General features: G+C 39.0%; 1 protein-coding gene across 1 annotated transcript in view; it reads left to right on the forward strand.

Annotated features, from left to right (window-relative positions):
• The window catches only part of ABCC8 (ATP binding cassette subfamily C member 8), a 77,552-nt gene that overhangs the window by 17,892 nt on the left and 35,736 nt on the right, over positions 1-23,924 (forward strand). The window contains exons 8-17 of the mRNA XM_035328392.1: positions 1,078-1,242; positions 3,044-3,199; positions 8,175-8,309; positions 9,778-9,940; positions 15,625-15,665; positions 15,981-16,126; positions 20,536-20,641; positions 20,860-20,970; positions 22,686-22,761; positions 23,379-23,484. Of these exons, the coding sequence (XP_035184283.1) occupies positions 1,078-1,242; positions 3,044-3,199; positions 8,175-8,309; positions 9,778-9,940; positions 15,625-15,665; positions 15,981-16,126; positions 20,536-20,641; positions 20,860-20,970; positions 22,686-22,761; positions 23,379-23,484 (1,205 nt within the window). The remainder of the gene's footprint in view (positions 1-1,077; positions 1,243-3,043; positions 3,200-8,174; positions 8,310-9,777; positions 9,941-15,624; positions 15,666-15,980; positions 16,127-20,535; positions 20,642-20,859; positions 20,971-22,685; positions 22,762-23,378; positions 23,485-23,924) is intronic.

The following is a 23,924-nucleotide window of genomic DNA, read 5'->3' on the forward strand; positions in this document are numbered from 1 at the left end:
AGCTAGCACACAGTAAGCAACAGAAGCATGCAGCTTGGAGCAACCCAGGTGTAGTTAAGAGTAAGGAGAAGCCCATTTCTCTTTTAGCTGGCTCACCTCATCTTGCAAAACCACAACTTTAAAAACTAGGCTTAGCCTCTGTATTAATTTGTCATGTGGGATTTCTATAAAGAGTTGATAGCAAGGTTGGTTCTGATAAAATGTACAGGCAGTGTTTGTTAAATGTGATCTATTAAATGTTATAGCAGTCTTAAAAGATTCAACAGCAAAGAAACGGTCTAGGCTAGAAGTGTGCTCAGCAGGAATGTAAATTACAAAGAAACCCTCTGAGAGGGAATAGAAATAGATGGCTTACACCTTTTGCCTTTAATGGCAGCATAAACCAATGAAGTTTTGAAGGAACCAAGTGGGGAAAGGGGAAGGCAGAGACCTTTTTATTTCGGAAGGCTTCCCCAGGTGAGCCAGACTCTGAACTAGTTGTTGCACTGAAGGTGTCTGCTTGTTAATTATAACTTGGAATAAGTGCATTGCTGTCCTAGGGAACTATTGGCATGCTTCAAAATGCACTCCAGTGATCTCATGAACTTCCTAGGAGGTAAAGACCACAAATAAACCAATGCTGAAACAAACCTGTTAGATGCTGCAAACCAAAATAATGTGTGCATTTCCAGGAGAATGGAAGGATGGGTTTTCCAACCAAGTTGTGAAGGTCATTTTAGTGTTCAGTAGCCTGAGGTGTCAAAATAAGGAGACAGATTTCTCTGAATGAATGTTAACTAGTCCTTTCTGACAATTGGCAGTGCATGTTGTTAGCAAATGATGATACTGAGTTACTCAGTGACCTAGAATTTTGGAAGGATATCAAAAATCCTATAAATGTAATTTCTCATTTAAATTAAGCTTACCGAGTTGGCACATTATATGGCTGTCTCATTGATAAATGGTGAGGTTTCAAATCACGTTTGGGAGTATTTTTGAAGTAATAAACTGTGGTTGTCTGTTTATTAATTATGCAAAACTGGTAACGAAATTACAATTGCACGTAATTCTAACTTCTCTCTCTTTTTTTCTTCTTAGACTAAAATTCTTGGTGTTTTCTTTATTTCATCTCAAGAGTTCCTGTCCAATGCATATGTTTTGGCTGTACTCCTATTTTTTGCCCTTCTGTTGCAAAGGACATTTCTCCAAGCATCATACTATGTTGCTATTGAAACAGGAATTAACTTGAGAGGTGCAATACAGGTAGCCGATATATTAACTAGCCTGTTTTCTTACAATCACACGTGTATTTGTGAATATATAACTGTAGTAGTTCAATTCTGTTACAGCAACTGAAAGAGTTCTCCTGAAATAAACTCGATGTAGACATTACCATTAAAGATTGCATTAATGTAGACCTAATTTCTCTTTCATATAAATCTTATTTGATGTTTTTGTAATTACTTACTAATATTTAAATATACTTTGGACAAAGGATAGGTTGAATTTTGAGTGCTTGGATAGTGATTTGTTCTATGGGTCCTGCCCTGGAATAACCAGGTACTGAAGAGTCTGTAATTACTGAATGTAAGATTGGTAAAACGGAGCCTGTAATTCTTCCATAACCACGAATAGATCAAAGTATGTAGTACACAATAAGTAAGAGAATTAGGTATTACATTACAGTGGGATACTGCCAAGTGCACTGGCTGAAATCTATCCTCTGACAGCTTGAAAGCTAACCTGATGTTAACAGCGGTTACCCACTGAACTGCACAAATCCTGTGAGAGTCTTGAGATAGCTGGATGCTTCCAATAGCAGCATAATTATTTAATCATCTTTTGATCATACACTTGGAAATAGTTGGCAGCTGCCAGACTTCTGAATTATGTCCGTTGGTTTTTGCTATTAGAGTGAAGAAGAAAATTTCCAAAGAAATAAAAATTTGACCTAAGATATACAAGGTACAAAACGTATCAAGCAGAAGTGCTGCAACTAACTGAAAAATACATGGACCACAACAACTAGAAAATGGTAAAAGGGGAATTGCAAGAAAATGGTGTTACATTCCCATCAGTTTTGTTTAGGAGAAGCTGTGTGCGCACTGTGTATTACATAGAGGCTCAGTTGTACCATTCAAATCAGAAAATTTCTAGCCATTGTTCTAAGCAGCAGAATTAATGTTAATGGCAGTCTTATTGCCAGTATTTATAGACAAATTCTTTTTTTCTTAAATTTTTTCAGTTTTCTTTAAACTTTTTACCTGTTTTACTCCCTTGTATAAAGCTGCACCTTTTCCACGTGCCCAATACGACTTTATGCTTCATGAGGGCTGGTTGATATTTACCAGAAGACCCTTAATCAGGGTGCCTCCTATCAGTTAAGTCTCATGACTGTTGGGCTCATGCATTGTTGGGCAGCCTTTTCCCAAACAAGCTGGTAATGGCACCCCTTCGTTATTGCATATTGTGTAATTAAGTTATTTTTGTACATGGTGCCTGGTTCTGTACCCAGGTAACTAATTCAGAATAGAATCAGAGCTGTTAACATTATTTGCCTGTGAACTTAATATTTGCAATGGGACTGGGCTTTCTAGCCAAAATGTAACAACATTCTCAGCCAGGAATATGGTTTTGAAGTTGGATGAGGCCTAAATCAATTGCCAGAGAAAAACAGAAAGGATTATAATATATTGACTATTAAATCTTGAATATAATGATATAATGTTGCTTTATTAGCACTAGTTACAGCAAGTGCACTCCGTGGCATAAATTATGGGTATTGTTCTTGAGCCAGTTGGGGAATAAAGATTTCATTCTCTTGCCGATGAACAGGAATGCGAAGAGGGAGTAATTAGACAACCATTATATACCTAATTGCACTGTGGTTTTGGTGGGATTACAATAGGATAGTAGCTTAACATTGTAACACAGAAGAACAGACTTCAGTCTCTTCATTCGAGTTCCTGGGAATTATGGTTTCCCTTACCATGCTTGTGTTTTAGTTGGAACTAGAAATCTTATTTTATTTCTCTATACTAACAATTTTTGATCCATCTTCCAGACGAAAATATACAACAAAATTATGCAGCTCTCAACTTCCAACATGTCTATGGGGGAGATGACTGCAGGCCAGATCTGTAACCTGGTTGCCATAGACACAAACCAGCTGATGTGGTTCTTTTTCCTCTGCCCTAACCTTTGGGCTATGCCAGTACAGGTAAGGAGACTGAGTGGTGTGCCTTTTTGTTATTAATGTGCATAAATCTGTAGTGATGGTTTGCTTAGGAATTTTATGAAAGTATATAAACCAAAAAACTTAAAGAACAGATATATGTAGAAACATATGTAACAAACTTCATATTTTTGACAGGACTCTAGGTATTTAAGATCGTATTATGATACCGATCTTGACTGCTGCCAAACATACTTTGCATTTTTAACAAGAATTTATAGTTTATATTATTCCAGTTTGTTTTGCTTCATTTGCTCAGAGGAGTTAACTGGAATATATTACAGTCATTTGTCCCCTGAATCCCAGTAGAAGAGGTAAGAGAAACAGTAGTAGATTCAAAGATATGATCACTTAGAGATGGTCCAAAGGATCAAGTGGAAGAAAAAAAAAAAAAGAAAACTCACAACCCAACAACCTGTTTTAATTGTTTTCCCTGGATTTGTCTTTTTCCTTAGTGAGGAAAATGCAGGGTAAGTGGCTGACCAGGACCTTCTTCATTGTCAGTGACTGAGTTTTTGAACATGTCTTTTCCTCTTGTGTAGCTTCAATCTTTGGAGAGTATTCTCTGCAAAACCAGATAGTGTCCTCTTGGAATACTCTAGGAGTGACTGCACTTGTGCTGTATGTGTGTGAAACCTGCCATGTTAGTGTATGCCTTCTGGTATCTCCATGATAATGAGGGACAGATTGCTTCTGAGACTGCAGCAGGACCTGCAGGAAGGAGAAATCTGTCTGAATCTTTTGTAAAACTCTGGCTTACTCCAGTGAGAGTTGTATGAGGCCTTGAGTCAGGATAGTGAGCACCCGGAAGCGTAAACAGTCAGCAATTTACTAGATAATGACGTGTTTTTGTTTTTTTTTTTTAAACTGCGCTTTTTTAGCCTTTTGCATTCACTCTACATGTGTGAGCTTTATATCACTATACCCATTACAGTAAAAGATTCAGAGATTACAGTCATACTTTTACAAGTCATAGTGTGCCTGCATTTATACAATAAATGCATGTATTTCTTTCTTGTGCAGGATTAACTGCACTGGGGTATAGACCACATTTCCTGGAGAGACTCATATTTTTTTAATACAGCAGTTCAAAACATTTGACTTTCTAGAGTTGAAAGAGGTCGATGAATCTAGCAATTACCAGCAGAAGTTTTCAGAAAGAGATTTGACTTAGGTTTTTAGCATCAGGATGCTTTCCCTGAAATCATCAAAAAAAAAAAAAAAAAAGAAAAAAAAAAGGAACCATTTTATTTTAAAGTGGGGAAGTGGGTGAAAAAAGCAATAGTCAAGTAACATATGCTAATATTAATTTCTAATTGTAAAAGAGAAGACAAGTATAATGAAAAGAAACTGATATGAAACGTGGCTACAAGTTGGCAGTTTGTTAGTACTAATCTTATCAGGCTATTTTTTGTCCATTTACTGAAGCACCATGCAGTAAGAAGTCAGTGAATTATATACTAAAAAAATGCTAGGAGGCATTTAGAGGAGTCCACCCCTTTAAAGGTAATATTTAGTGTCCAGCTATCCCCTATGCTTAGTGTCCCTTGTAAATATGTTAATGAAACAATCTCTGGGGGAGGTACCAATGTTATATGGGCTTTTTCCAAAATCACTAGCAGTTCAGTGCAGGGAGAGCTTTAGTGTAACTGAGAATTAAGCCAGTTTTGTTGCATATTCTCTAATGCTCTAATGTGCCAGAAGTCACGGACTCATAAAGATTTCATGACAGTCTTATGAAAATATGATTATATTGGCATTAAAATTCACCCTGCAATGCTTTTCAGCAGATCAAGACAATCAGTGTCAGAGTGTGCTCCTGTTTTGCGGATGGCATATGCATTGCAAGATACAAATCAATGAGTCATGTTGGTTGCAAAGTTTTCTCCCAAACACGTTTCTGCAGCATTCATTCAGTACCCTGTTTCATGAGGCAGTGAAAGCAATTACTGGATACTTCAGAGATGGTAAATAAAAAGTTGAACAAGCTTCAGTATTATTTAAAACAGACTTAGAATGATTTTGTAGCTCATCTCCTATTAGTATCTCATCATCTGGTGTGAATTTTATATTTGTCCTTGACTAGAAGACTTAGTCGTTGATCACATTTCTGTGCAGTCCAGATAATTTGAATTCCGTCTTTGCTCTGACTGGAGTCAACAGAAACTTGATCATTGCCTTAAGTTACTGTTCGAAGGTCATTGAAATCAACGTAAAGGGGCTGGAGATACCTATGAATTGAAATACGCACTTGCTAGGTTTGGCTCAAACCCTGAGAGCAAAATAAGGCACTGTAAAGGCTTTTCCCCTCTCCATTTTATAAACACCTGTGTTTGATTCGCTTGTGATCATTTTTTAAAGGTCCAGTGTTCTCATATCTTGGGTTCATTGGCAGGGATAGTGTACAGTGGTAATGAAAGGACATCTGTCTCTTTTAAAACTGGCCGCAAAGCAGTTCCTGTCCGACAGTATTTGCCATCTTCTTCAATTAAAAAAAAATCACTAGACATTAGATTTATTTTTAACAACAAACAGAGGTATCAGTGAGTTTCTTGTTCATGATATATTTCTGGCAGATAAGAGCATTTGGGATTTTGATGAAAAGGAAGCAAAATGCTTCATTGAACAGTTGTTTAAAAATATAATAATTACCTTCTCAGAAAAATTAATTGAGAGCCTTCCCATCTGTCAGTTACTGTCCTCTAGCAGTTAGAACATTACCGCTTCCTGGTTATTCTTGACTGTTGTGTGCATCTGATAAATATGGAATCACTTGCAGAAATGTTTATAGGTTTTGGCAGTTTTCAGATATTTCTATCCATGTACTTCTGTTGAGAATACATTTTTGTCCCACACATGATGAATATATTAAAAAGGCTTTCCCTTATAACAATATGAAAGAGAAGATGCAAATGGGATCACTTTTAATCTATTGAGAACAGAATTTTTATTGCAAAGATTGACCCTTTCAATAGCCAGGATGGAGAAAAGTAGAGCCACGAGCTAGCAAGTCCTTCCGAATCCAGTTGCCAGAATAGCTTTACCCTTGTTTTTGTGAGAAGCTGAGGCTCAACTGAAACAGCTAGTGTGTCCCATAATGACCTTGGCAATCAACCGGTAGTGGGGTAGCAGTAAAGCAGGGAGTCACTGTTCCATGTTGACTTTGTGGTTTTGAGCATCTGTTAGCTGTACACTGTTCAGTGCTTTCCTGTATTTTGAGTGCCTGAGTTGTCTGCCCGTGGCGAAGCAGTTGGGAATGAATATCTTGTAAAGATCTGTAAAGACAATTCCTGTTCTGGAGGGGAGCTCTGCCATGGCTGTCTTGTGGAGGCCGTGCATGTGTTCATTGGCGTTACACATCCCTGAATTTCCTAACTTAACGTGGAAGCAGATTGCTCACTCACTAGTTACAGAGAGATCTTTAAATTACTGTTTAACCTTTTCTCTTACTAGATCTGTGCTGTATGTACAATAGGACTTTACTTTCATGATGCCGCATATTTCCTAAATAAATGCTGTGAGTCATTGTAAGAGTCACATTTTGGTTTAGTTCATCTGCAGATAGTCATCAAAGGATTAAGAAAAAATAGTTTTATCTGTGTTCTTTTTGAATTCACAAAAATGTTGACATAGAATTGGGTAAACTATGGACTCTGGTTTTCTTCACGGAAGCACGCAATTCCCATGAATATTTGTGGGAATGGGTGACTGCTGAACTTGGAAATGACGGAAGGTAGTTTTTTCTGGGAGGGTTATATGAGTATGCAAATGTAGCAAGAGTAGTAGATAATGCTTTAAGGAAATTTAACTTATATATTTTCCCTTAAGTTAATTAAAAATAATGCGAAATTAGTTTTCTGTTGCTGTGTCTGGTCTAATTTATTAGCTTATACTATATTTTACATAATAGAGTGTCAATGCACTAGGTCATTCAGGAGTCAGATGTTAGAATAGTGGTAGTTGACATCGGTAGCTTGCACGTCTTGTTTGCTGCTTATATTCACTCTCTCTACCCAGGCTCTGACCTGCTCTCTGAATTATCTATTCAAAGTCAAACATTTTTTTAAAAACTGCTTCTCTAGCCTTCTTTAACATTCATTGCCTGTCTGGTACTGTGTGTCCTTGAAACAGTTTCTTTGAGTTTGTTAGTGTTTGAAGTGGAGGTTCTTACTGATATAATTATGATGTTCCTTTTTTTTCTCCTCCACAATAATGTCGTGAACATTGAAGAAAGTTAACATTTCCAAATATCAGTTGCATTTCTAATGGTATTTCATATTAATTTTTGTAGTAAGCAAAGAACATTCCTCTGTGGAATTCCAGCGTGTTGTAGACAAGTGGGTTCTGATGAAACTGGGAGAGGTATTTGCTTGTCTTGGTGTAAAAATGCTTAAATGTCAAAGAAAGAAAAAAAAAATCAAAGCAAATGCATGCCATGTCATCTGGTCAATGGGGAAGAATATTTAATAGCAGCCATGGAAGGAGTAGCCCAATGGCTTACTTGGAAGCATTTTAAAAATACATTTTATTTCAAGTTTTCTTATGAATATATTTCTTTTTTAAGTAAAGTTACTTTACTTAGTTGTGGGAGTTATTATAGAAGATAAATAGAAGGGTGTATACAAACCTGTACACCCTTGTCTACTGTTCATCATCGTGGGGATTCCATGAAACAGAAGATCCTAGCTAAAAGTTTTCTAAATCTCTTGCATTGTGATTCAAGTCACAGAATCCACAAGCTGGGAAGGAACGCTCTAGGTGTATTTGAGCCTTTGACAGAATATCCTGGCTGATCAAACCACACTAGGGCAGTGATGCAGAGCATATGAGGTTTTGGGGTAGGGTTGGCTGCAGTGGTTGTTCTTGAATGTGCTGCACAGTTACCCTTGTGATTGCTTTTTGTGGTACATACACAAAGTGAAGTCATCCCAAGTCTTCCTCTCACTTTTTCTTCCAACAGATAATTGTAGGAGTTCTTCTGCTCTACTATCTTCTAGGAATCAGTGCCTTAATTGGAGCAGCAGTAATCATAGTACTTGCACCTGTTCAGTACTTTGTGGCAACAAAACTCTCACAGGCCCAGAGAAGCACATTGGTAAGTGTCTTCACACTCGCACATGATATTAACATCACCTCTGATATTTATGCATTGGCCTGTGTTTAGAATCGCAAAGCTATAAAAGCCAAATTACAAAGCCAAAAACTGATTCTCAAACACTTGATGCTCAAGAATGTCAAATGCAAGAATGTGTAAACATGATAAGCTTAAGCAGTAAAGGTCCAACTTGTCTTGGTGTTTATATTTTTCAGCCAGTATGTGTTTCCTTAACAGGAAAAAACTTAAGATCTTTCTAACATGCAAGTGTAAATGGTCAGTCATCATTGACTGAGATGGCCATGTGCAGCCAAATGATGCAGAAATAAATGAGTCATGCAGGGCAATCTGTCCAAATAAGTATGAAGTAGGAAAGCTGCATCTGACCTCAGATCGCAGATACATCACAGATGTGGAAATCTATGGAAGTACTCATTTAATAACTCTGTCCAGTCCTAGCTCTCCCACAGCATGCTGGCGAACTTTGAGGTCTACTAAGTCATGAGCTGCTCCTTAATCCCTCTCTAGACTTGTCTATCATTTGTCAGAATTGCCTGTAACAGCACTGAGAAAGCTGCCTTGTCCAGCTGCTCTGAACCTTTTCCCCACACTCAGCAATTGTTGCGCTGCCCAGGAAGCTGTAGGAACCTGTAATTGTGCTGGACAGCAGGATTTGCTTGTTGAAATCTCTTACACAGATCATGGGTGGTAATGTGAAATTTATGCACCTTCCTGCGGGGAAGGTATTGCCTTCACATCAGCAGTATACACCCTTCTAAACATTTAGACAGAATTCATCCTTGTCATATCTAAGCATCACCTAGAAATTCCTGTAGATGGGAGCAGTGCATTTTGGTTGGACTGTCTCTGCTCTGCAGTAAAGCACAGCACAAAGATCATTGAATTAACCTGAAAACTGAAAGAAGGATCACTTCACCAGTGCTCTGTAGTGCCAGAGCCAACTGGCCCTGCATGGTTGAGGTTCCCTATAGGATCCCAGCTTCTTGCTATTGCAGCCTTGCTGCTTTGGAGCCTGAAACCATTGTTTCCACGTCATGGTGACTGGGTAGAGCCGTGTGTCCGGTTGTACCTTGTCTGCTTGTTCTGATCTCTTCTGTACGTATTGAGTGTGCCTATTGAAAATCAATGTGCTGAGCAGTAGAAGTCACGAGAGGCTTCTTTTCAAGTGATCAGAAAGCTGACAGGAATAAAATTTTCAGTATAAGGTATGTGATTTGGAAGGTGATTACAGACCTACTGGCTTTTCACTCAGCCTCCTGCCTTTGCAAGGTGAGATTCACCAAAGAAGTCTAACCCTCACAAAAACATCAAAGCATCATGAATGGACAGTGTCTCTCCATAGTAGAGAATACTTGTCTGATTACAGGGGGCTGCATGCAATTTTAGTGTGATCCTTAAGTTTAAGGGCCAGGTGCTCTTTAACTGAATGTGTCTGTAAATGTTGCAGGAATACTCCAATGAGAGACTGAAGAAAACAAATGAGATGCTTCGAGGCATTAAGCTCCTTAAACTCTATGCTTGGGAACACATCTTTCACAGCAGTGTAGAAGAAACCAGACAAAAAGAAATGACTAGCCTAAAGTCGTTTGCCCTTTATACCTCCATATCCAGTAAGTCTCCTCCCTCATTCTAATCCACTGTTCAGCTGAAGTGCCACTGCATTATTAGGTGCTAATGAGTTTACCATTTCTCTGTTGCGATTGTTTCAGTTGCTCTAGGCTCTGTTTCCATACTCCTTACTTTCCATTTAGTCAGACACTCTATTTAATTCAGTAGGATTTTGCCTATATAGGAAATATGCCTAAAAGAGAAGGTCAGATTAATGTTGCATAGTATTAGCTTTCTCAAGAGAAGCTTATAAGGGACAAGTGTTTCACAGGCTAGCAAGATTCTCCCCTGTAACATAGCATTCAGGAAGAAGCCTTTGCTGATATTTATCTTTTTACACTCCTGCATTTTGCACAATACTATATATCACAATATCAGTTGATAGGAAATGTCTTTGCGTTGAAGCTCCAACAGATGGTTCTTAAAACTTATTACTCAAAGTTTGGATTTCTTAAGAAAACAAGTGATTCTTAAGGCCATTACTATGTACTATAAAAGAAAATACGCCAGTGCTGGCAATTTCATCTTTTCAAAACTAGATTTCTTCTGTCTCATTTCAAGCTGCTTCAAGGCATTTATCTTCCCTTTTAAAAACATCTAAGGCCAGTTGAACTCCTTAATTCAGCAGATCAAATGCTAGACCTCTATATTTTCTATTGTAGTACTTCAGAAATAATTTGTCAAGTCATACTGAAGAACACTGTTGATAGATTCTGTAAGTTATTAATGCACTGGAAACTTTAGCTAGAAGTATCAAATGCTACAAGCTACCTGTACAAATACCTTCTAGACTAATAAAGGAGCTTTTTCCTTAGAAAAGTAACTTCCAGTCTGGTTAGTGTTATTTGATTACATTCGCCCAAGAGGTGCGTAATTGACTCTTTCCTGCCGAACAGTCACATGAGTAATGTACTCTGAGGGCAAGATCCTGTACCCACTGAACTTGACTGAGATTAAGTTGAGGTTTTCATTGACTTCTGAGACCAGGTTTTCTCTCTGGCAAACCTTAGCTTTCTGTTTTTGTAGAGCAGTTTACATTTCAGCATAAAAGAGAATTTAGCTGAAGTAGATGATATGACTGTAAACTCTGTTCTACACCCAGATCAGGGTATGTGGGCTCCTTTTGTTTGCAGGGCTTCACATTGCATTAAAGTCTATTTATAGTCAAGGCCACGGGTTTAGCTGTGGGATTGAAGGAGCCGTACAGTCTTATTTGTTTTTTAAATCCTCAGAGTTTCATTTGTAACACCTAGGAAAAGGAGTATTTATCCTAACTGTACTGAATATTCTGTAAAGAAATAGTGACATGATAAATAAGAAACAGTATTATTCCACACGATTCTGAATACATACTATTTGAAACTACTGAAACATCCAATGTTTACATCTGCATTTTTATTTGTACTTTGTAATATTTATGTGTCTGCAAGACACCATAGATTAGTTTTTCAGCTGAGGTAAACCAGTACTACTATATTGTGCCGATATAGCATATCATTTTGCCTTTTGAAGGTTTTCTCTAATTTCAGCCTAGGAGTTCTTTACATCCTTTTGTCTGTAGCAGAAGATTCACTGGTTCTTATAAACTTGCATGTTAGCAGATTAGCGTAGAGATTATAAATATAGGAAAACTTGCTATTATTGTTATCATAAGTATAAATGGGATGATAGGCGTAATCAGCACAAAGTGTGCTTGCTGATATAATAGTGAACTTAAGATTTTATTTTTGTGATTAAGATAATGGCAGAAGGTGGCCAAGATTTTGCAGGAAGGCAGATGTCCTAGAAGAGTAAGAAAATTGGAGAACTTTGTGTTTTTAAGTACCATTTTGAACGGGCTCTGGAATTCTTTTCTAAGTGTATTTAGCTATTAGCATGAATGGAAGAATGTGGTTGGATCTGCTTCTATTCATGAGGAACAGATTCGCTTTGGATTACAGAAAATATACCTACAAATTTCAGAGCAGTGTTGGCTAGACCACAAGAAAATTCCATTTCAAGACAGCATGAAATTTGGATCTCATCTGCCTCACCTTTGTGCCTGGATATAGTTTGTAGGTGTATAAATTGTTCGTATGTACTAAAAGAGCTGTTACAGAAATTAGCCATCATTTTAATGAAATGTACCCATCAGAATCAAAACTGGATTACAAAGTTGATAGTGATAACCTTTTGAGTTTCAATAGTGTATTCTTTAACTGTGGCCAAGAAGACTTTCATTTTTTTTGCAGTTATTATTAAGATTATCTTATGTTCAGCTTTGTAGGTTTATGTATAAGGGTATATATTCAGGAAAGGCATAGAAAGTAAGGAATGGTTTTCCTATTTCTGTGAATTTTTGTCTGATCTGTCAGAAAGTAAGTAAGTCTGAGCTTTCTCACAGGAAATTGACAGTAGTTGCCATTCTAAACAGTTCAAGTAGCTTATATTTTTTGCTAGTTTTCTATCCGCGTTTTCTAGTAACAAAGTACTTCAGACAGAATCTAACTGGGGAAAAAAATTCTTAGCTGCAAAATAAATCCATTTTAGAAATCATTTTATTATACTAGACACTTCCATAATTGAAAGCAAACAAACAAAAACCTAACTAACAAACCAGAAATTCCAGCAGCTCAATAAACATTTGTTTATCTTAAAATAAGATGTCCTTGGATGTGCCTGTGATCTCACATAACAGCAAGATTCAGATCAGCTTCTGGGGAGCCACCAACTGACCCATGCAGTCATAACCACAGCAGTCTTTGCCAGCCCTACAGTATGCTTAGTCCCTCCAACTTCATCTTTGGAAGGTATAATCTCATACTGCTAGCAAAAGAACAGGGTCCTTCTCTTGACAAGTTTATCAGCTTTCCTAGTTTCTCTTATTTGATACATGCATAAAAGAGAAATCGTGTACTGCAGCAGCCTCAAAGGCAAACCACAAATGCAAGGATTTAATAGAACTAAGAATTCTACAGGTACAGGCAGCGAGTTTTACTTTTTATTTTCCAATCTTCCTATGTTGTAACTACTTCAAGTTTATCCAAAGTGTGACAACTCTGCAGGAGAAACTGCTTTGTATTCCAACACAGAAAAGAACATTTTTCTCCGAAAATTATCATCATTTTTCTAAGGTGGATAGTAAACCATGAATTTCTAGGCTTTAATACATGTTTGTCGTTCATAGAATGGCTCAGGTTGGAAGGGACCTTAACGATGATCTAACTCCAAGCCCCCTGCCATGGGCAGGGATGCCACCCACTAGGTCTGGTTGGCCAAGGCCCCGCCGAGCCTGGCTCTGAACACCTCTAGGATGTGGCATCCACAGCTTCTCTGGGCAACCTGTTCTAGTGCCTCACTGCTCTTAGGGTGAATAATTTCCTCCTAATGTCTAGTCTAAATCTATCCTCTTTTAGTTTAAGACCATTCCCCCTTGTCCTGTCATTATATACCCGAGTAAAGAGTTGTTCTACATCTTTTTTATAAGACACCTTTAAGTATTGAAAGGTCACAAGGGGGTCTCCCCAGAGCCTTCTCTTCTCCAGGCTGAACATCCCCAGATCTCTCAGCCTTAAAAGCTTCCAAAAGGTAAGCTTTTACCTCAGGAATCTATGTATAAATACACTTATGTTTTCAGTCCCATCTGTCAAGGAATTAGAGCTACATGAAATAACACACCTATTTTATTTATGCTTGAGTAGAGTTTACAACTACTCTACGGGATTTATTAATAATATTCTAAACGTAGGAAGGAGTCTCTGACAGTATGTTAAGTTACTCGTGGAGTTTGTGCCAAGAAAAGGATGGTCACACATTCCAGTAGAAGTAGTTGTGGGTCAAATGATGGCACTCACTTCAGATGAAGAAACTGGCAAATGCTTTTCCTGCCCGATGTTTGGCTATACCTGACAGCAAAAAAGGACAGGCAAAGATGGTTTGTTTGTTTGTTTTTAAAAGTGACTAGCCTCTTTCTTTTCTGTTAAACATGTATTGATCTTTTAATTCTGTCTTATCTATAGATTCTGTAGTCTTTCTCTGTATTGTTTACTTCATGGAATAAAATTGAGCAAAGGTCAAAATGAAAGGGTGGATGGTTAAATAATATTCTCACGATGTGACAGAGTGGACAGCAGTGTGGGACAAGACCATAGTTCCGGTGCTGAGTCAGCCTCCTACAGGGGTAGCTGTTTATTATTGTATTGTCAACCCGTATTCCTGCCCCATCTCAAAGAGGTCCCTGTACACAAATTTTATTTGCTTCCTTCTCCCCTTCCATCTGTTTAATAAACTTAAAATGCAATAGTGTATGAAGAGTTTTAGTAGCGGAATCCAGGGCACCTTGACAAATGCTGTTCAAGGTCAGGGAGGAAACTGGTTCGTTGTTTGCATTTTAGTAACTCAAGGCCCAGCTGAAATCAAAGCTCTGTCACACTTAGAGTTAGAACCTGTCTCTGTCTCCTGAAGACACTCATAATGTAAGCAAGCCTGACAAAGCAAGTGTAATTACGCCTAACTAAATGGAATAAACCACCTAGTTCAACTTTCTATAGTCTTAGTGTGTAGAAGCTCAAGGTCCTGCACAGGTTCCCAGCTTGAAGTATGCTCAGAGTTTCAGCCTTCTGAGCTGATGTGCTTAGACTGATACCTAGTTAGCAGTTTGAATTAGCTACCTTAAAACAAGCCTAAATGTGGCTATTTCACAATCTGTTAGGTCCTTCTAACAAAATAAGTCACTTGCACAAGGTCAAAAATTAACTTGGTGGAGACCGATGTGCAAGCCCCTTGTATTCCTTAGCTGAACTGAACTCTAGCTCCATCTCTGTAACACTGGATCCACTTTGTCTTCTGGAATAAACAGTCCCAACCTTTTCTTTTCAGCTTCAATATGACTGTACCTCCACACAAAAAGCTGCTTGGAAGAAGCTTTTACTGTGAAACTAGGGGTAGCAGTAACCAGGAGCCTTGACTGTGACCTTGAGATTTTAATGAGTGAAATGTATAAAACTTGATATACCATGGTTGCACAAACTCTACCAGAAAAACAACAACAAAAGCATATATTGAGTAAATTCTCTGTAAGAATGAACTGTTTGTCATTGATCCAGTGCTGCACTACAGCGGTGCCACTTTTTCACTGTCCTTCGATCTGCATCCCCACACCTGAGAGTGCCACAAAGCCCTGCACTTCAGAAGTGGTGTCATTGAAGTAGGTCACAGCTTGATGTATATGCTAGTGGCTCTCCCAGGAGCTCTTGCCATGAGGTGGCTCGGAGCTGGGTGCGCAGCCACACACAGAGCATGACCTGTACAGCCACTCTTGGGTCTCCCTTCCTCTCATTGTCAGGCATTCAAGTGGTCTGTCAGACATCGTATCAGCTCAGCATTTTTGTTTGCCATGAGACAGAGACCTGCGATTGCCCCACGCCTGATTTGTACGTGAGCTGAGCACGCTTTAAGATGCATAGATTGGTCATCTCTTCTAGGGTGCGTTGATGGGTTCTGTGTAACTGAAGAAAAGTTGGGTTTTGACGTAACTGGAGAATCAAACTGTAGGTATTTAAAAGAATGCTGTGTGTAAATAGTTGTGCATTTTTGCTATGTTAAGTGTAGGAAATAATATAAGACAGTGCTAGTTAGTAGTATTTTAATCTTTATCTTGGATGAATGGAAATTGTGTCTAAATGTTCCTATGTCTTTCCCTTCACAGTCTTTATGAATGCAGCAATACCAATTGCAGCTGTACTTATAGTAAGTATGGACTTTTCTAAGTAACTTTAATTATAACCATGCTTTCGAGTGTAAGTGATGTGGAAATGAGGAAGAAGAAGGAAGGGATGCAAAGCTCCTGCACATTTGCAATTCCTCTGGGAAAGAATGGAAAATGCCCACTTGTTGTTTGTGACCAGAAGCAGCAAGGAATATGAAGCACTCTTCCGGACTGTTAAGAGAACAAAAACTACAGTTCTTAAATAAGAGGCATTAAATGAAATGCTTGTGAAATACAAAGTCTTTGTGCATTTCTTTTACGGCTAAATGCTGATGATAACATCTGTATCTTTGTAGACATTTGTGGTCCATGCTCATCTGACAAGAAAGGCTGACTTCTCCCCATCTGTGGCATTTGCCTCCATCTCCCTGTTTCACATTCTTGTGTCTCCGTTGTTCCTGCTCTCCAGTGTGGTTAGATCCACTGTCAAAGCCTTAGTAAGGTGAGAACTGTGAGATGAATGTCTTTGTTCCCATCTCTCTGACTTTTGAAGCTATGGCTATTGTTCTGTCGTCCAATTACAAGTTTAGAAATAACATGGCAACTATTTATCAGTGGTTTTTGTAATTTGCTTCCCTACCTTTTGCCTTGTGCAGTGGCCTTGGTTGTAGCATGCAGACCAGTTTCTTTGCTGGTGCAGTTGTCACAAGCAATGTTTTATGGCCTATGGTTACTGCTTTATTATGTGGAACGGGCTGAGATGTGCTGGTACCACATGCAATGTGTATGTGGTAACAAAACAGGAGGTGAAAGCTTACTGAAGGTTTCATTTTGTAAATCACCCAAATGTTTCCAACCACATGAAGTATGTAGAAAGGAAAAAGATAATCCCAGAAGAACCTGTATTTCAGTGTGTATCACTTGGGCAGTGCTCTCCCAACACCTGTCATGTGAGAGGTTGCCTCTTGGTTGAGAGTTAGACTTAAAAAACAAAAATAAAAACAACAACAGAAGGCGAACCACAATGCTGTAGACACAAAAATTGCAATGTTAAGTGTAGGAGTAAACTGATGACTAAATGTCTCTCCTAGACTGGATGAATTTTGACTCTCTTATGAGCACATTAGCCTGTGCATTCAAAACCTGAAATAATAACCAGTACTTGAGTCTTTTTTTGGTACAACTTGTGTTTCACTGGGAGCTTTTCTTTGAATATCAGCAAATCTATGTTTAAAAATAAATAAATAACTCCTAATACTTTACTTATTCAGTGCAACTCTACACAACTGATAAGGAATGAGGAGAGAGTATGGGCTTCTTACTTTATTATATCTCTTTGTGATCTCACATATAGCTTGTCTAAAGTATGGGGCAGATAGCTGTATTAATTGCCTAGCTTAATTGCCTTTGTGTCACTTTGGAGATGTAAAGGAGACTACAGCAGGAAGCTGATATTGCCCTCACTGCTTAGAAATTCCCTGATGGTGCAAAGTCACAGCTGCATCCTCTCTCCTAACACGTGTGAAACCTGAGAGCATCAGTGGCTGGCATTAAATGTTTTGCAGGCACTGTGGTGGTCCCTAGAGCCATGGCAAATTGTTAGGCTAAGATTGCAGCCAGTAAGGTATCTGGGGGCCGATACTGGTAATGGGCATTTATTTTGGCTTGTGTAAGAATTTTTTTGTTAACCAGCTCTGTGCCTGTTAATGCCACAGTATCAATGCTAAAACAATTAGTATCAACCAAGTATTAATTGTTGCTAGCCGTGAGTGATTCTGCACTTACTTTCTTGTAAGCAGCTATTGCCCTGGCATTTGGAATGCAGGCAGGAGCCCACTAGTTAAATTTGTGTGACAAAGCTGACACAAGCCCTGTCTTCTTGGCTATCCGTATCTAAGTAGTTCACTTAGTGTTCCAGAGTGCGTTGCTCCCAAGTGCTACTGGTGCTGTTCTGCATGGGTCTTCCATGTACCCCAACCTTCAGTGCAGTCCTTTGGAAGCACACGTCAGATATTTTCAACCTATGCACACACATGCTTGCTTCAATAGCTTGGTAAATGTGAAAAAGCAAACAGATTCTAGAAAGCTGTGTTTGTGCCAGTTGAGTACAATTAATGTTAAACCTGTTGTTACACCTTGCTGCTAATAACTAGCTGATCAATAAGATCAGACAAAGTAACCTACCTTTACAAAGCCATAATTTAGCTTTTGTTAGGCTGAGATATTCTAATTGGTTTTAGCAAGCATACAAGACAACTTATCTTATGCTGACAGAAAGGAACCAGCTAAGTGAAGCAGGAGATGAACCAGAAGTGGAACCCGCATGTAAAAGGATGTTGAGAGTGTGTTACTGGCTTTGCATCTCGGGCACTTCACAATCACTGCTCTGTTAATGTTGGCCAGAATCTCTGATGCCAGCTGCTCATAAAGAGAAGAATCTCTACAAATAAACTTGTATTTTTTTAACCGTGCATATGTGCCCAAGTGCAAAGCGTCATCATGGATTGCCATTGACGCTATCGAAACAATGGTGTGATTCTTTCCAGTGACAGAAGAGACTTAAAGCCTACATAGGGCCACTACAAAATTTCCAAGTTACGGGGTCAGGGTGTTCACTTCTGATTGAGAGAGGGAATTGCTGAGAAGTCTTTAGGAAGGTAAGAAATTCTGTTCTCTCTGAAAAGTACTTTTAATACGTATTTGTGCTACTGAAAATTTAAGCAGCCAATTGATGTATTTCTTAAATGTGAGGTCTTCAAGGACAAAGACTACAGTGTACAATTTCCCATCAGCAAAGGTCAAGTAGCGAGAGTGGCATTATATATTTTACTGGCTTTAATGTGAAACTGCTTTTTCAGTCAGCTGTGCAAATAACTGTGTTCTAATCAATACCTCTAGTGGGTGAGTTAAAAATAAGTTCCTCAGTGGAGATACTGGAATTCTGGTGAAATTGCTGTGTCAGCTAGAGTTCTGCAGAGAACATACTTTTTTTTTTTTTAATTATTATTCTTTAAGAGTGTAGAATGGTGTGACACCCTGAAGTGCGAGTTGATGCCTCTGACAAACAGTTCTCTCTCACAGCTGTAAGTCACTGCATTCCTTCATTAATAGCCACCGGAGCAGCAATATTGGATTTAAGCAGAGAACTAGGCAGAGTGCTTGCAGAGAAAAGTCTCGGCATTTCAAGTACAGCCACCTTGCTACACAACCAGAGAGCACAAATCAAACTATCCAGCGGCTTAATAAAGACCTAGTCTTGTTTAGGTATGCATGGTGCAAGAATATGTTGGCTGTCTTTTCTTCTTCCTTTTCTATATCCTGGAGCAGATACACAGAGGACTTTTGTATCTGCTCTTTACAACTTCAGAGCAATTACTCAAATGTCAGTGTAGTTTGACTGTAAAGAACGTAGTTGCAGCTGCATCCCAATCCTGTGTAGGCAATGGCTAAATCACCATTTGGTCTATTTAAAGACACTCAAAATGTTTTGTTAAACATCTGGCTTGTTGAACAAAGAAAGTCAAGCAAGATCATTCCTAGCCCCGTGTTCTAGAGCTTTGTGCAAATAGGTAAGAGCATCTCTGAGGCTTCTCATTTCTTCTTTTGATACAACAGACCTTCACATTAAGAATTTGTGGTCCAGCATTGAGCCTGCATTACTTATTCCTCCTCTTGTCCCATCCCAAATAGTTACTCCCCCTCTTTATTTGCTTAGATTGTAATTCATTCTCTCGGCAAATCCACCCGCAGATTGACAGAAAACCTGTAGAACCGATTCTTCCCTAGGAAGGCCCCTGCTGCCCTCAGTCTCTACTTACAATGCCTTGGTCCAAGCACTGCTTTTGCACCAGCAGAGCATCCCATGAGGCTCTCAGAAGAAACTAAATCTCCTTCTGAAGAAGGAATCCCCTGTAGAGGAAAATAAATGCTGATTATTACTATTATTTTTTTAACTTGCATACCAACAGGTAGGCAGATCACGCTATGCTGTGGTGGCATAGGTTGCCTGTGGCTCCCAATTAGCCAAAGGCTAAATATTGAAATCAGTTATTTCAGTCATCCTCTATAAATATATTTTTTAAATTTTTGGGCCTTCCATCACTTTATAGTTTTGAATACTGATAGTTAACTTATTTGCAGCTAACTGAGCCTCTTTGACACTAAGTTCAGTGTTCAACCCACTTTACAAATTTCATTTGCTTGCCCTGTGAGTAATTAGACATAAAATTTATAAAGCTAGGTAAAGAGAATAAAATGATGTTACGCTCCGTTAAATATCATTAAAAAGGCACATTGTTGCTTAGCTAATTAAATGTTAAACAGCTTGGGAAGATTTTATATGTTCTTCTTTGGGGCTGCTGTTAGCATTCCTTTTCTGTCTCATGTGTTGAATGCTCTTCTGTTAAGGTATACTCCTTTTTCATGTTATCTCAGACACTTCATATTCCTTGTAAAGAATTGATTTCAGCTCATGGTGTACAGGTTTCTTCAGACTCCTAGTGTTTGTTCAGAAGAAATGGCTGTGCAGTACTTTGGTAACCTAAATGACATTAATTCTACTTCTGCACATGGCTTCAAAACCAGCTATGCCTGGGGCTAGTCCTTGTCACACCAAATACCTGAAAAAATCTTGTGTAATTTCTCTGGTGGCATCAGAAGAGGAAAGACCTGAGAAGCACCTGCATAAACCATTGAAGAATCATAGTCCTTAGTAGGCAACAGAGCACATTTTGTCAACTTCCATGCAGTAACATCTCATGGAACATTTTCACAGGCCCGTAACAAAACGGAAACAGATAAACCACACAGCAGACAACAGCTGAAGTACTAGAAGGGATTCTCTGTAATAAACATTGCAGTGAACAAATGTTTTGCATTCTGGATCGAGCTGTAATTCTTTTTCCCTCTCAGTGTGCAGAAACTGAGTGAATTCCTGTCAAGTGAGGAGATTGGAGAAGAACATGATAAATGTCCAGAGCTGAGAAGTGCAGATAATCACAGCAAATACCAGGCAGTGGTAAGTAATAATGTTTAATTGCAGGTGAAGTGAGTAGTCATTTGTACCCAGAGTGTTTTTTCTGCTTTTCCACTTCCTCCTGATTATTTTGTGCAATTGCAAAAACTCATTTCAGTACCCTGTACTACATAGGTGATAACATGATTGCTCATGTTTAGGGCACTTTGCTGGTACCGCCACTGCTGACTGTGTATTTCTGTCTTTCTGATTTTTCACAGCCACTCAAAGTTGTTAATCGCAAGAGGCCTGCCAGGGAGGACTGGAACAATTACAGCTCTCATATGAGAAGACCAATTAATATCACAGAGGCAGATGATTTTTGTGTAAAGGTGATATGAAGGTCACTCTAATAACAGTTACTATAGCTCATTAATAGTCACTTTTGTATTCTGATAGCTGAGTTTCAAATTCAAGAACCAGCTTTTGATGTGAAGCTGTCAGACACTTGTACCAAAGATTAATCTCACCTTTCTTTCTATGCTTTCCATTCTCAGAACTGCCTGCTGGCCTTTATGTTGTGATTAGTTACTTATATCTCTCTAGATTTCATTCAGCAAATTGACATTGGCAATGTTCACATTATTAGCTCTGTTTTCATGACAAAAATTTCCGACTTTTTGGAGGAAAAGTTAAAATTGTCCATGCCAGTTGGAAGACTGATACTTTTGGTTATCTATAGAAATGGCCAGAAATAACAAAAATCCTGATGGTTGTTATACAGATGACACTGTTTATTTAGGAAGTCTACTATTACATTAGCAGTTCTGGCACAAAAGAATGAATAATGTGGTTTCTTGGGTCTAAGTAGGACAACTGGTTAGTGCTTTCAGGGTTCTTTGGAGGCTTTTGTCTGACATCCTGCTTTGGTGCAGGAAAGCGTAAGGAATATTGGTGTTGGGTGGGGAGGAGGAATAGACAGGTAGATCAAAAGATCAGCCTGGAGTGATTGCAAAGGAGGGCCAGAGCAGTAAGCTCTGAGAGGATGGTATTTTAAGATCTTGAATAGCTGAGGACCAGATATAATCTTTGGCTCCATCTGCTGACATCATTGTCACAGGCTGCACTTGGGGCCAGGAATTCTGCAGTTATTGAGGGCTGTCTGTCTGCAGCTTATTGCCCATGAGAGGGCACTTTTTGAGAGGGAATTCTCTGGCTGGTTTTGTTAATCTAGAGGGAGCAGTGAAATATTTTCTTCTGCTTATTTTTTCAAGTTTGTTTGTTTGTTTTTTCCAAGATAAAGCCATCATTTTTTCTCCAGTGGAAGTTAGCTTGTAGGATAGTGTTAGCTGGTAGGATAGAAGTGTCCTATTCTGTTCTTTTCTCATATCAAAAAATGTTGTACATTATGTTGCTGGAAAGCTTTGAGAGCTTCAGTGCTTCTGAAAAAGTGAGAGAAGAGAATGCTATACAAGTACAGATCTGTAAAATTGTCTCCTCTCCCATTTTTCACAGTATCCAGTGGAAATCTCCAGTTAAAATCCTGAACAGACTTGTGTCTTGTTGGTAGTCTTTTTAAATAAAAAGATGGCGTATATCCAAAGAAGACTACATCATCTGAGAATCATATCGGAAATATAAAGGAAAATATTGTAATAGGCAGCAACATGCAAATTTTTAGGACAATTCCACAAATCAACTCAGAATTCAGACCATATAATTGTGTTACATGCTGCAGTGTGTCTAGAGTGACATTCAGTGCTTTGCAGAGTGCAAACTGTCGTCTTGTATCTAATTCAGTCATTTCACTTATTTCATGTGCCCACCTTGCAAATGACAAAGCAAAGCCTAAATAGCAACTTTTTTGCCCTTTTCCACAATGATCTTATTGCTGTGCTTTCTTGAGTTCAAAGATTGTTGCACAGGAGAATACAGTCCTCTAGAAAACCAGTCGCTTGAAAATCTGTTTCCTTCACTGAGTAAAGGTGAACTCTGTTCTGATGCTCAGAATAATGTAAGCAATAGATTTGTCTTTGTACATTGAAAAAAAAAAAAAGTCAGTTGAAAGCTGTTTTTCTGTTTCTTATTTCTCTCCATCTTGGCATAGATCACAAATGGATTTTTCACTTGGACGCCTGAAGGTCCTCCAGCATTGTCCAACATTGATATCCGAATCCCTCAAGGTACAAAGTGACATCAGATATACAGAGTAATCACAGAATCACAGAATTTCTAGGTTGGAAGAGACCTCAAGATCATCAAGTCCAACCTCTGACCTAACACTAACAGTCCCCACTAAACCATATCCCTAAGCTCTACATCTAAACGTCTGTTGAAGGCCTCCAGGGATGGTGACTCCACCACTTCCCTGGGCAGCCCGTTCCAATGCCTCACAACCCTTTCAGTAAAGAAGTTCTTCCTAACATCCAACCTAAAACTCCCCTGGCGCAACTTTAGCCCATTCCCCCTCGTCCTGTCACCAGGCACGTGGGAGAACAGACCAACCCCCACCTTGCTACAGCCTCCCTTGAGGTACCTGTAGAGAGCGATAAGGTCGCCCCCGAGCCTCCTCTTCTCCAGGCTGAACAAGCCCAGCTCCCTCAGCCGCTCCTCGTAAGACTTGTTCTCCAGGCCCCTCACCAGCTTCGTAGCCCTTCTCTGGACTCGCTCAAGCACCTCCATGTCCTTCTTGTAGCGAGGGGCCCAAAACTGAACACAGTACTCGAGGTGCGGCCTCAAAGATGCTTTGTCATGAGCATTTGGAAAATCTGAAGCTTATGTATGTTCCTCTCTCTTGCAGGTCAGCTAACGATGATTGTAGGACAGGTTGGCTGTGGTAAGTCATCTCTCTTGCTAGCCATACTTGGTGAGATGCAGAAGATCTCTGGCAACATATTCTGGAGCAGGTAGTACTATTTAAAAATTCAAACGTGAGTTGAGTAGTAATGCACAAAAGACCAAAAATCTGTCCTGGGAACCTGGTTTTGGAATCCAGGATTTTATAGGTGCACAGGCAAGAGGAAAAAAAACTTGCCCTAATAGTAGGAGAGCACATCAGAAAGAACCCCCAGCCAGGGTCAAATGAGCCATCCCTTCCTCTTGGTGGAACAGATGGGCATTCGGCACTCCAGCAAAATTACATGCGTGAAATCATACTTAGAAACAGAATTAAGTATCTGAAATGTTATGCTGCTACAGAATGACATTTCTACTTTCAGGCTTGAGCAGCAAGACTTTGAACAGCACTGTTAAGAGGCACCTGCTCACTTGGCTGTGCCTCTAGATGTGCACTCCATCCCAGCACAGGTCTAATGCGTGAGAAATGGAGAACATTTTATAAGTGGCA

This window comes from Oxyura jamaicensis, chromosome 5 (assembly GCF_011077185.1).
Source record: "Oxyura jamaicensis isolate SHBP4307 breed ruddy duck chromosome 5, BPBGC_Ojam_1.0, whole genome shotgun sequence".
NCBI classification, from domain to species: Eukaryota; Metazoa; Chordata; class Aves; order Anseriformes; family Anatidae; genus Oxyura; species Oxyura jamaicensis.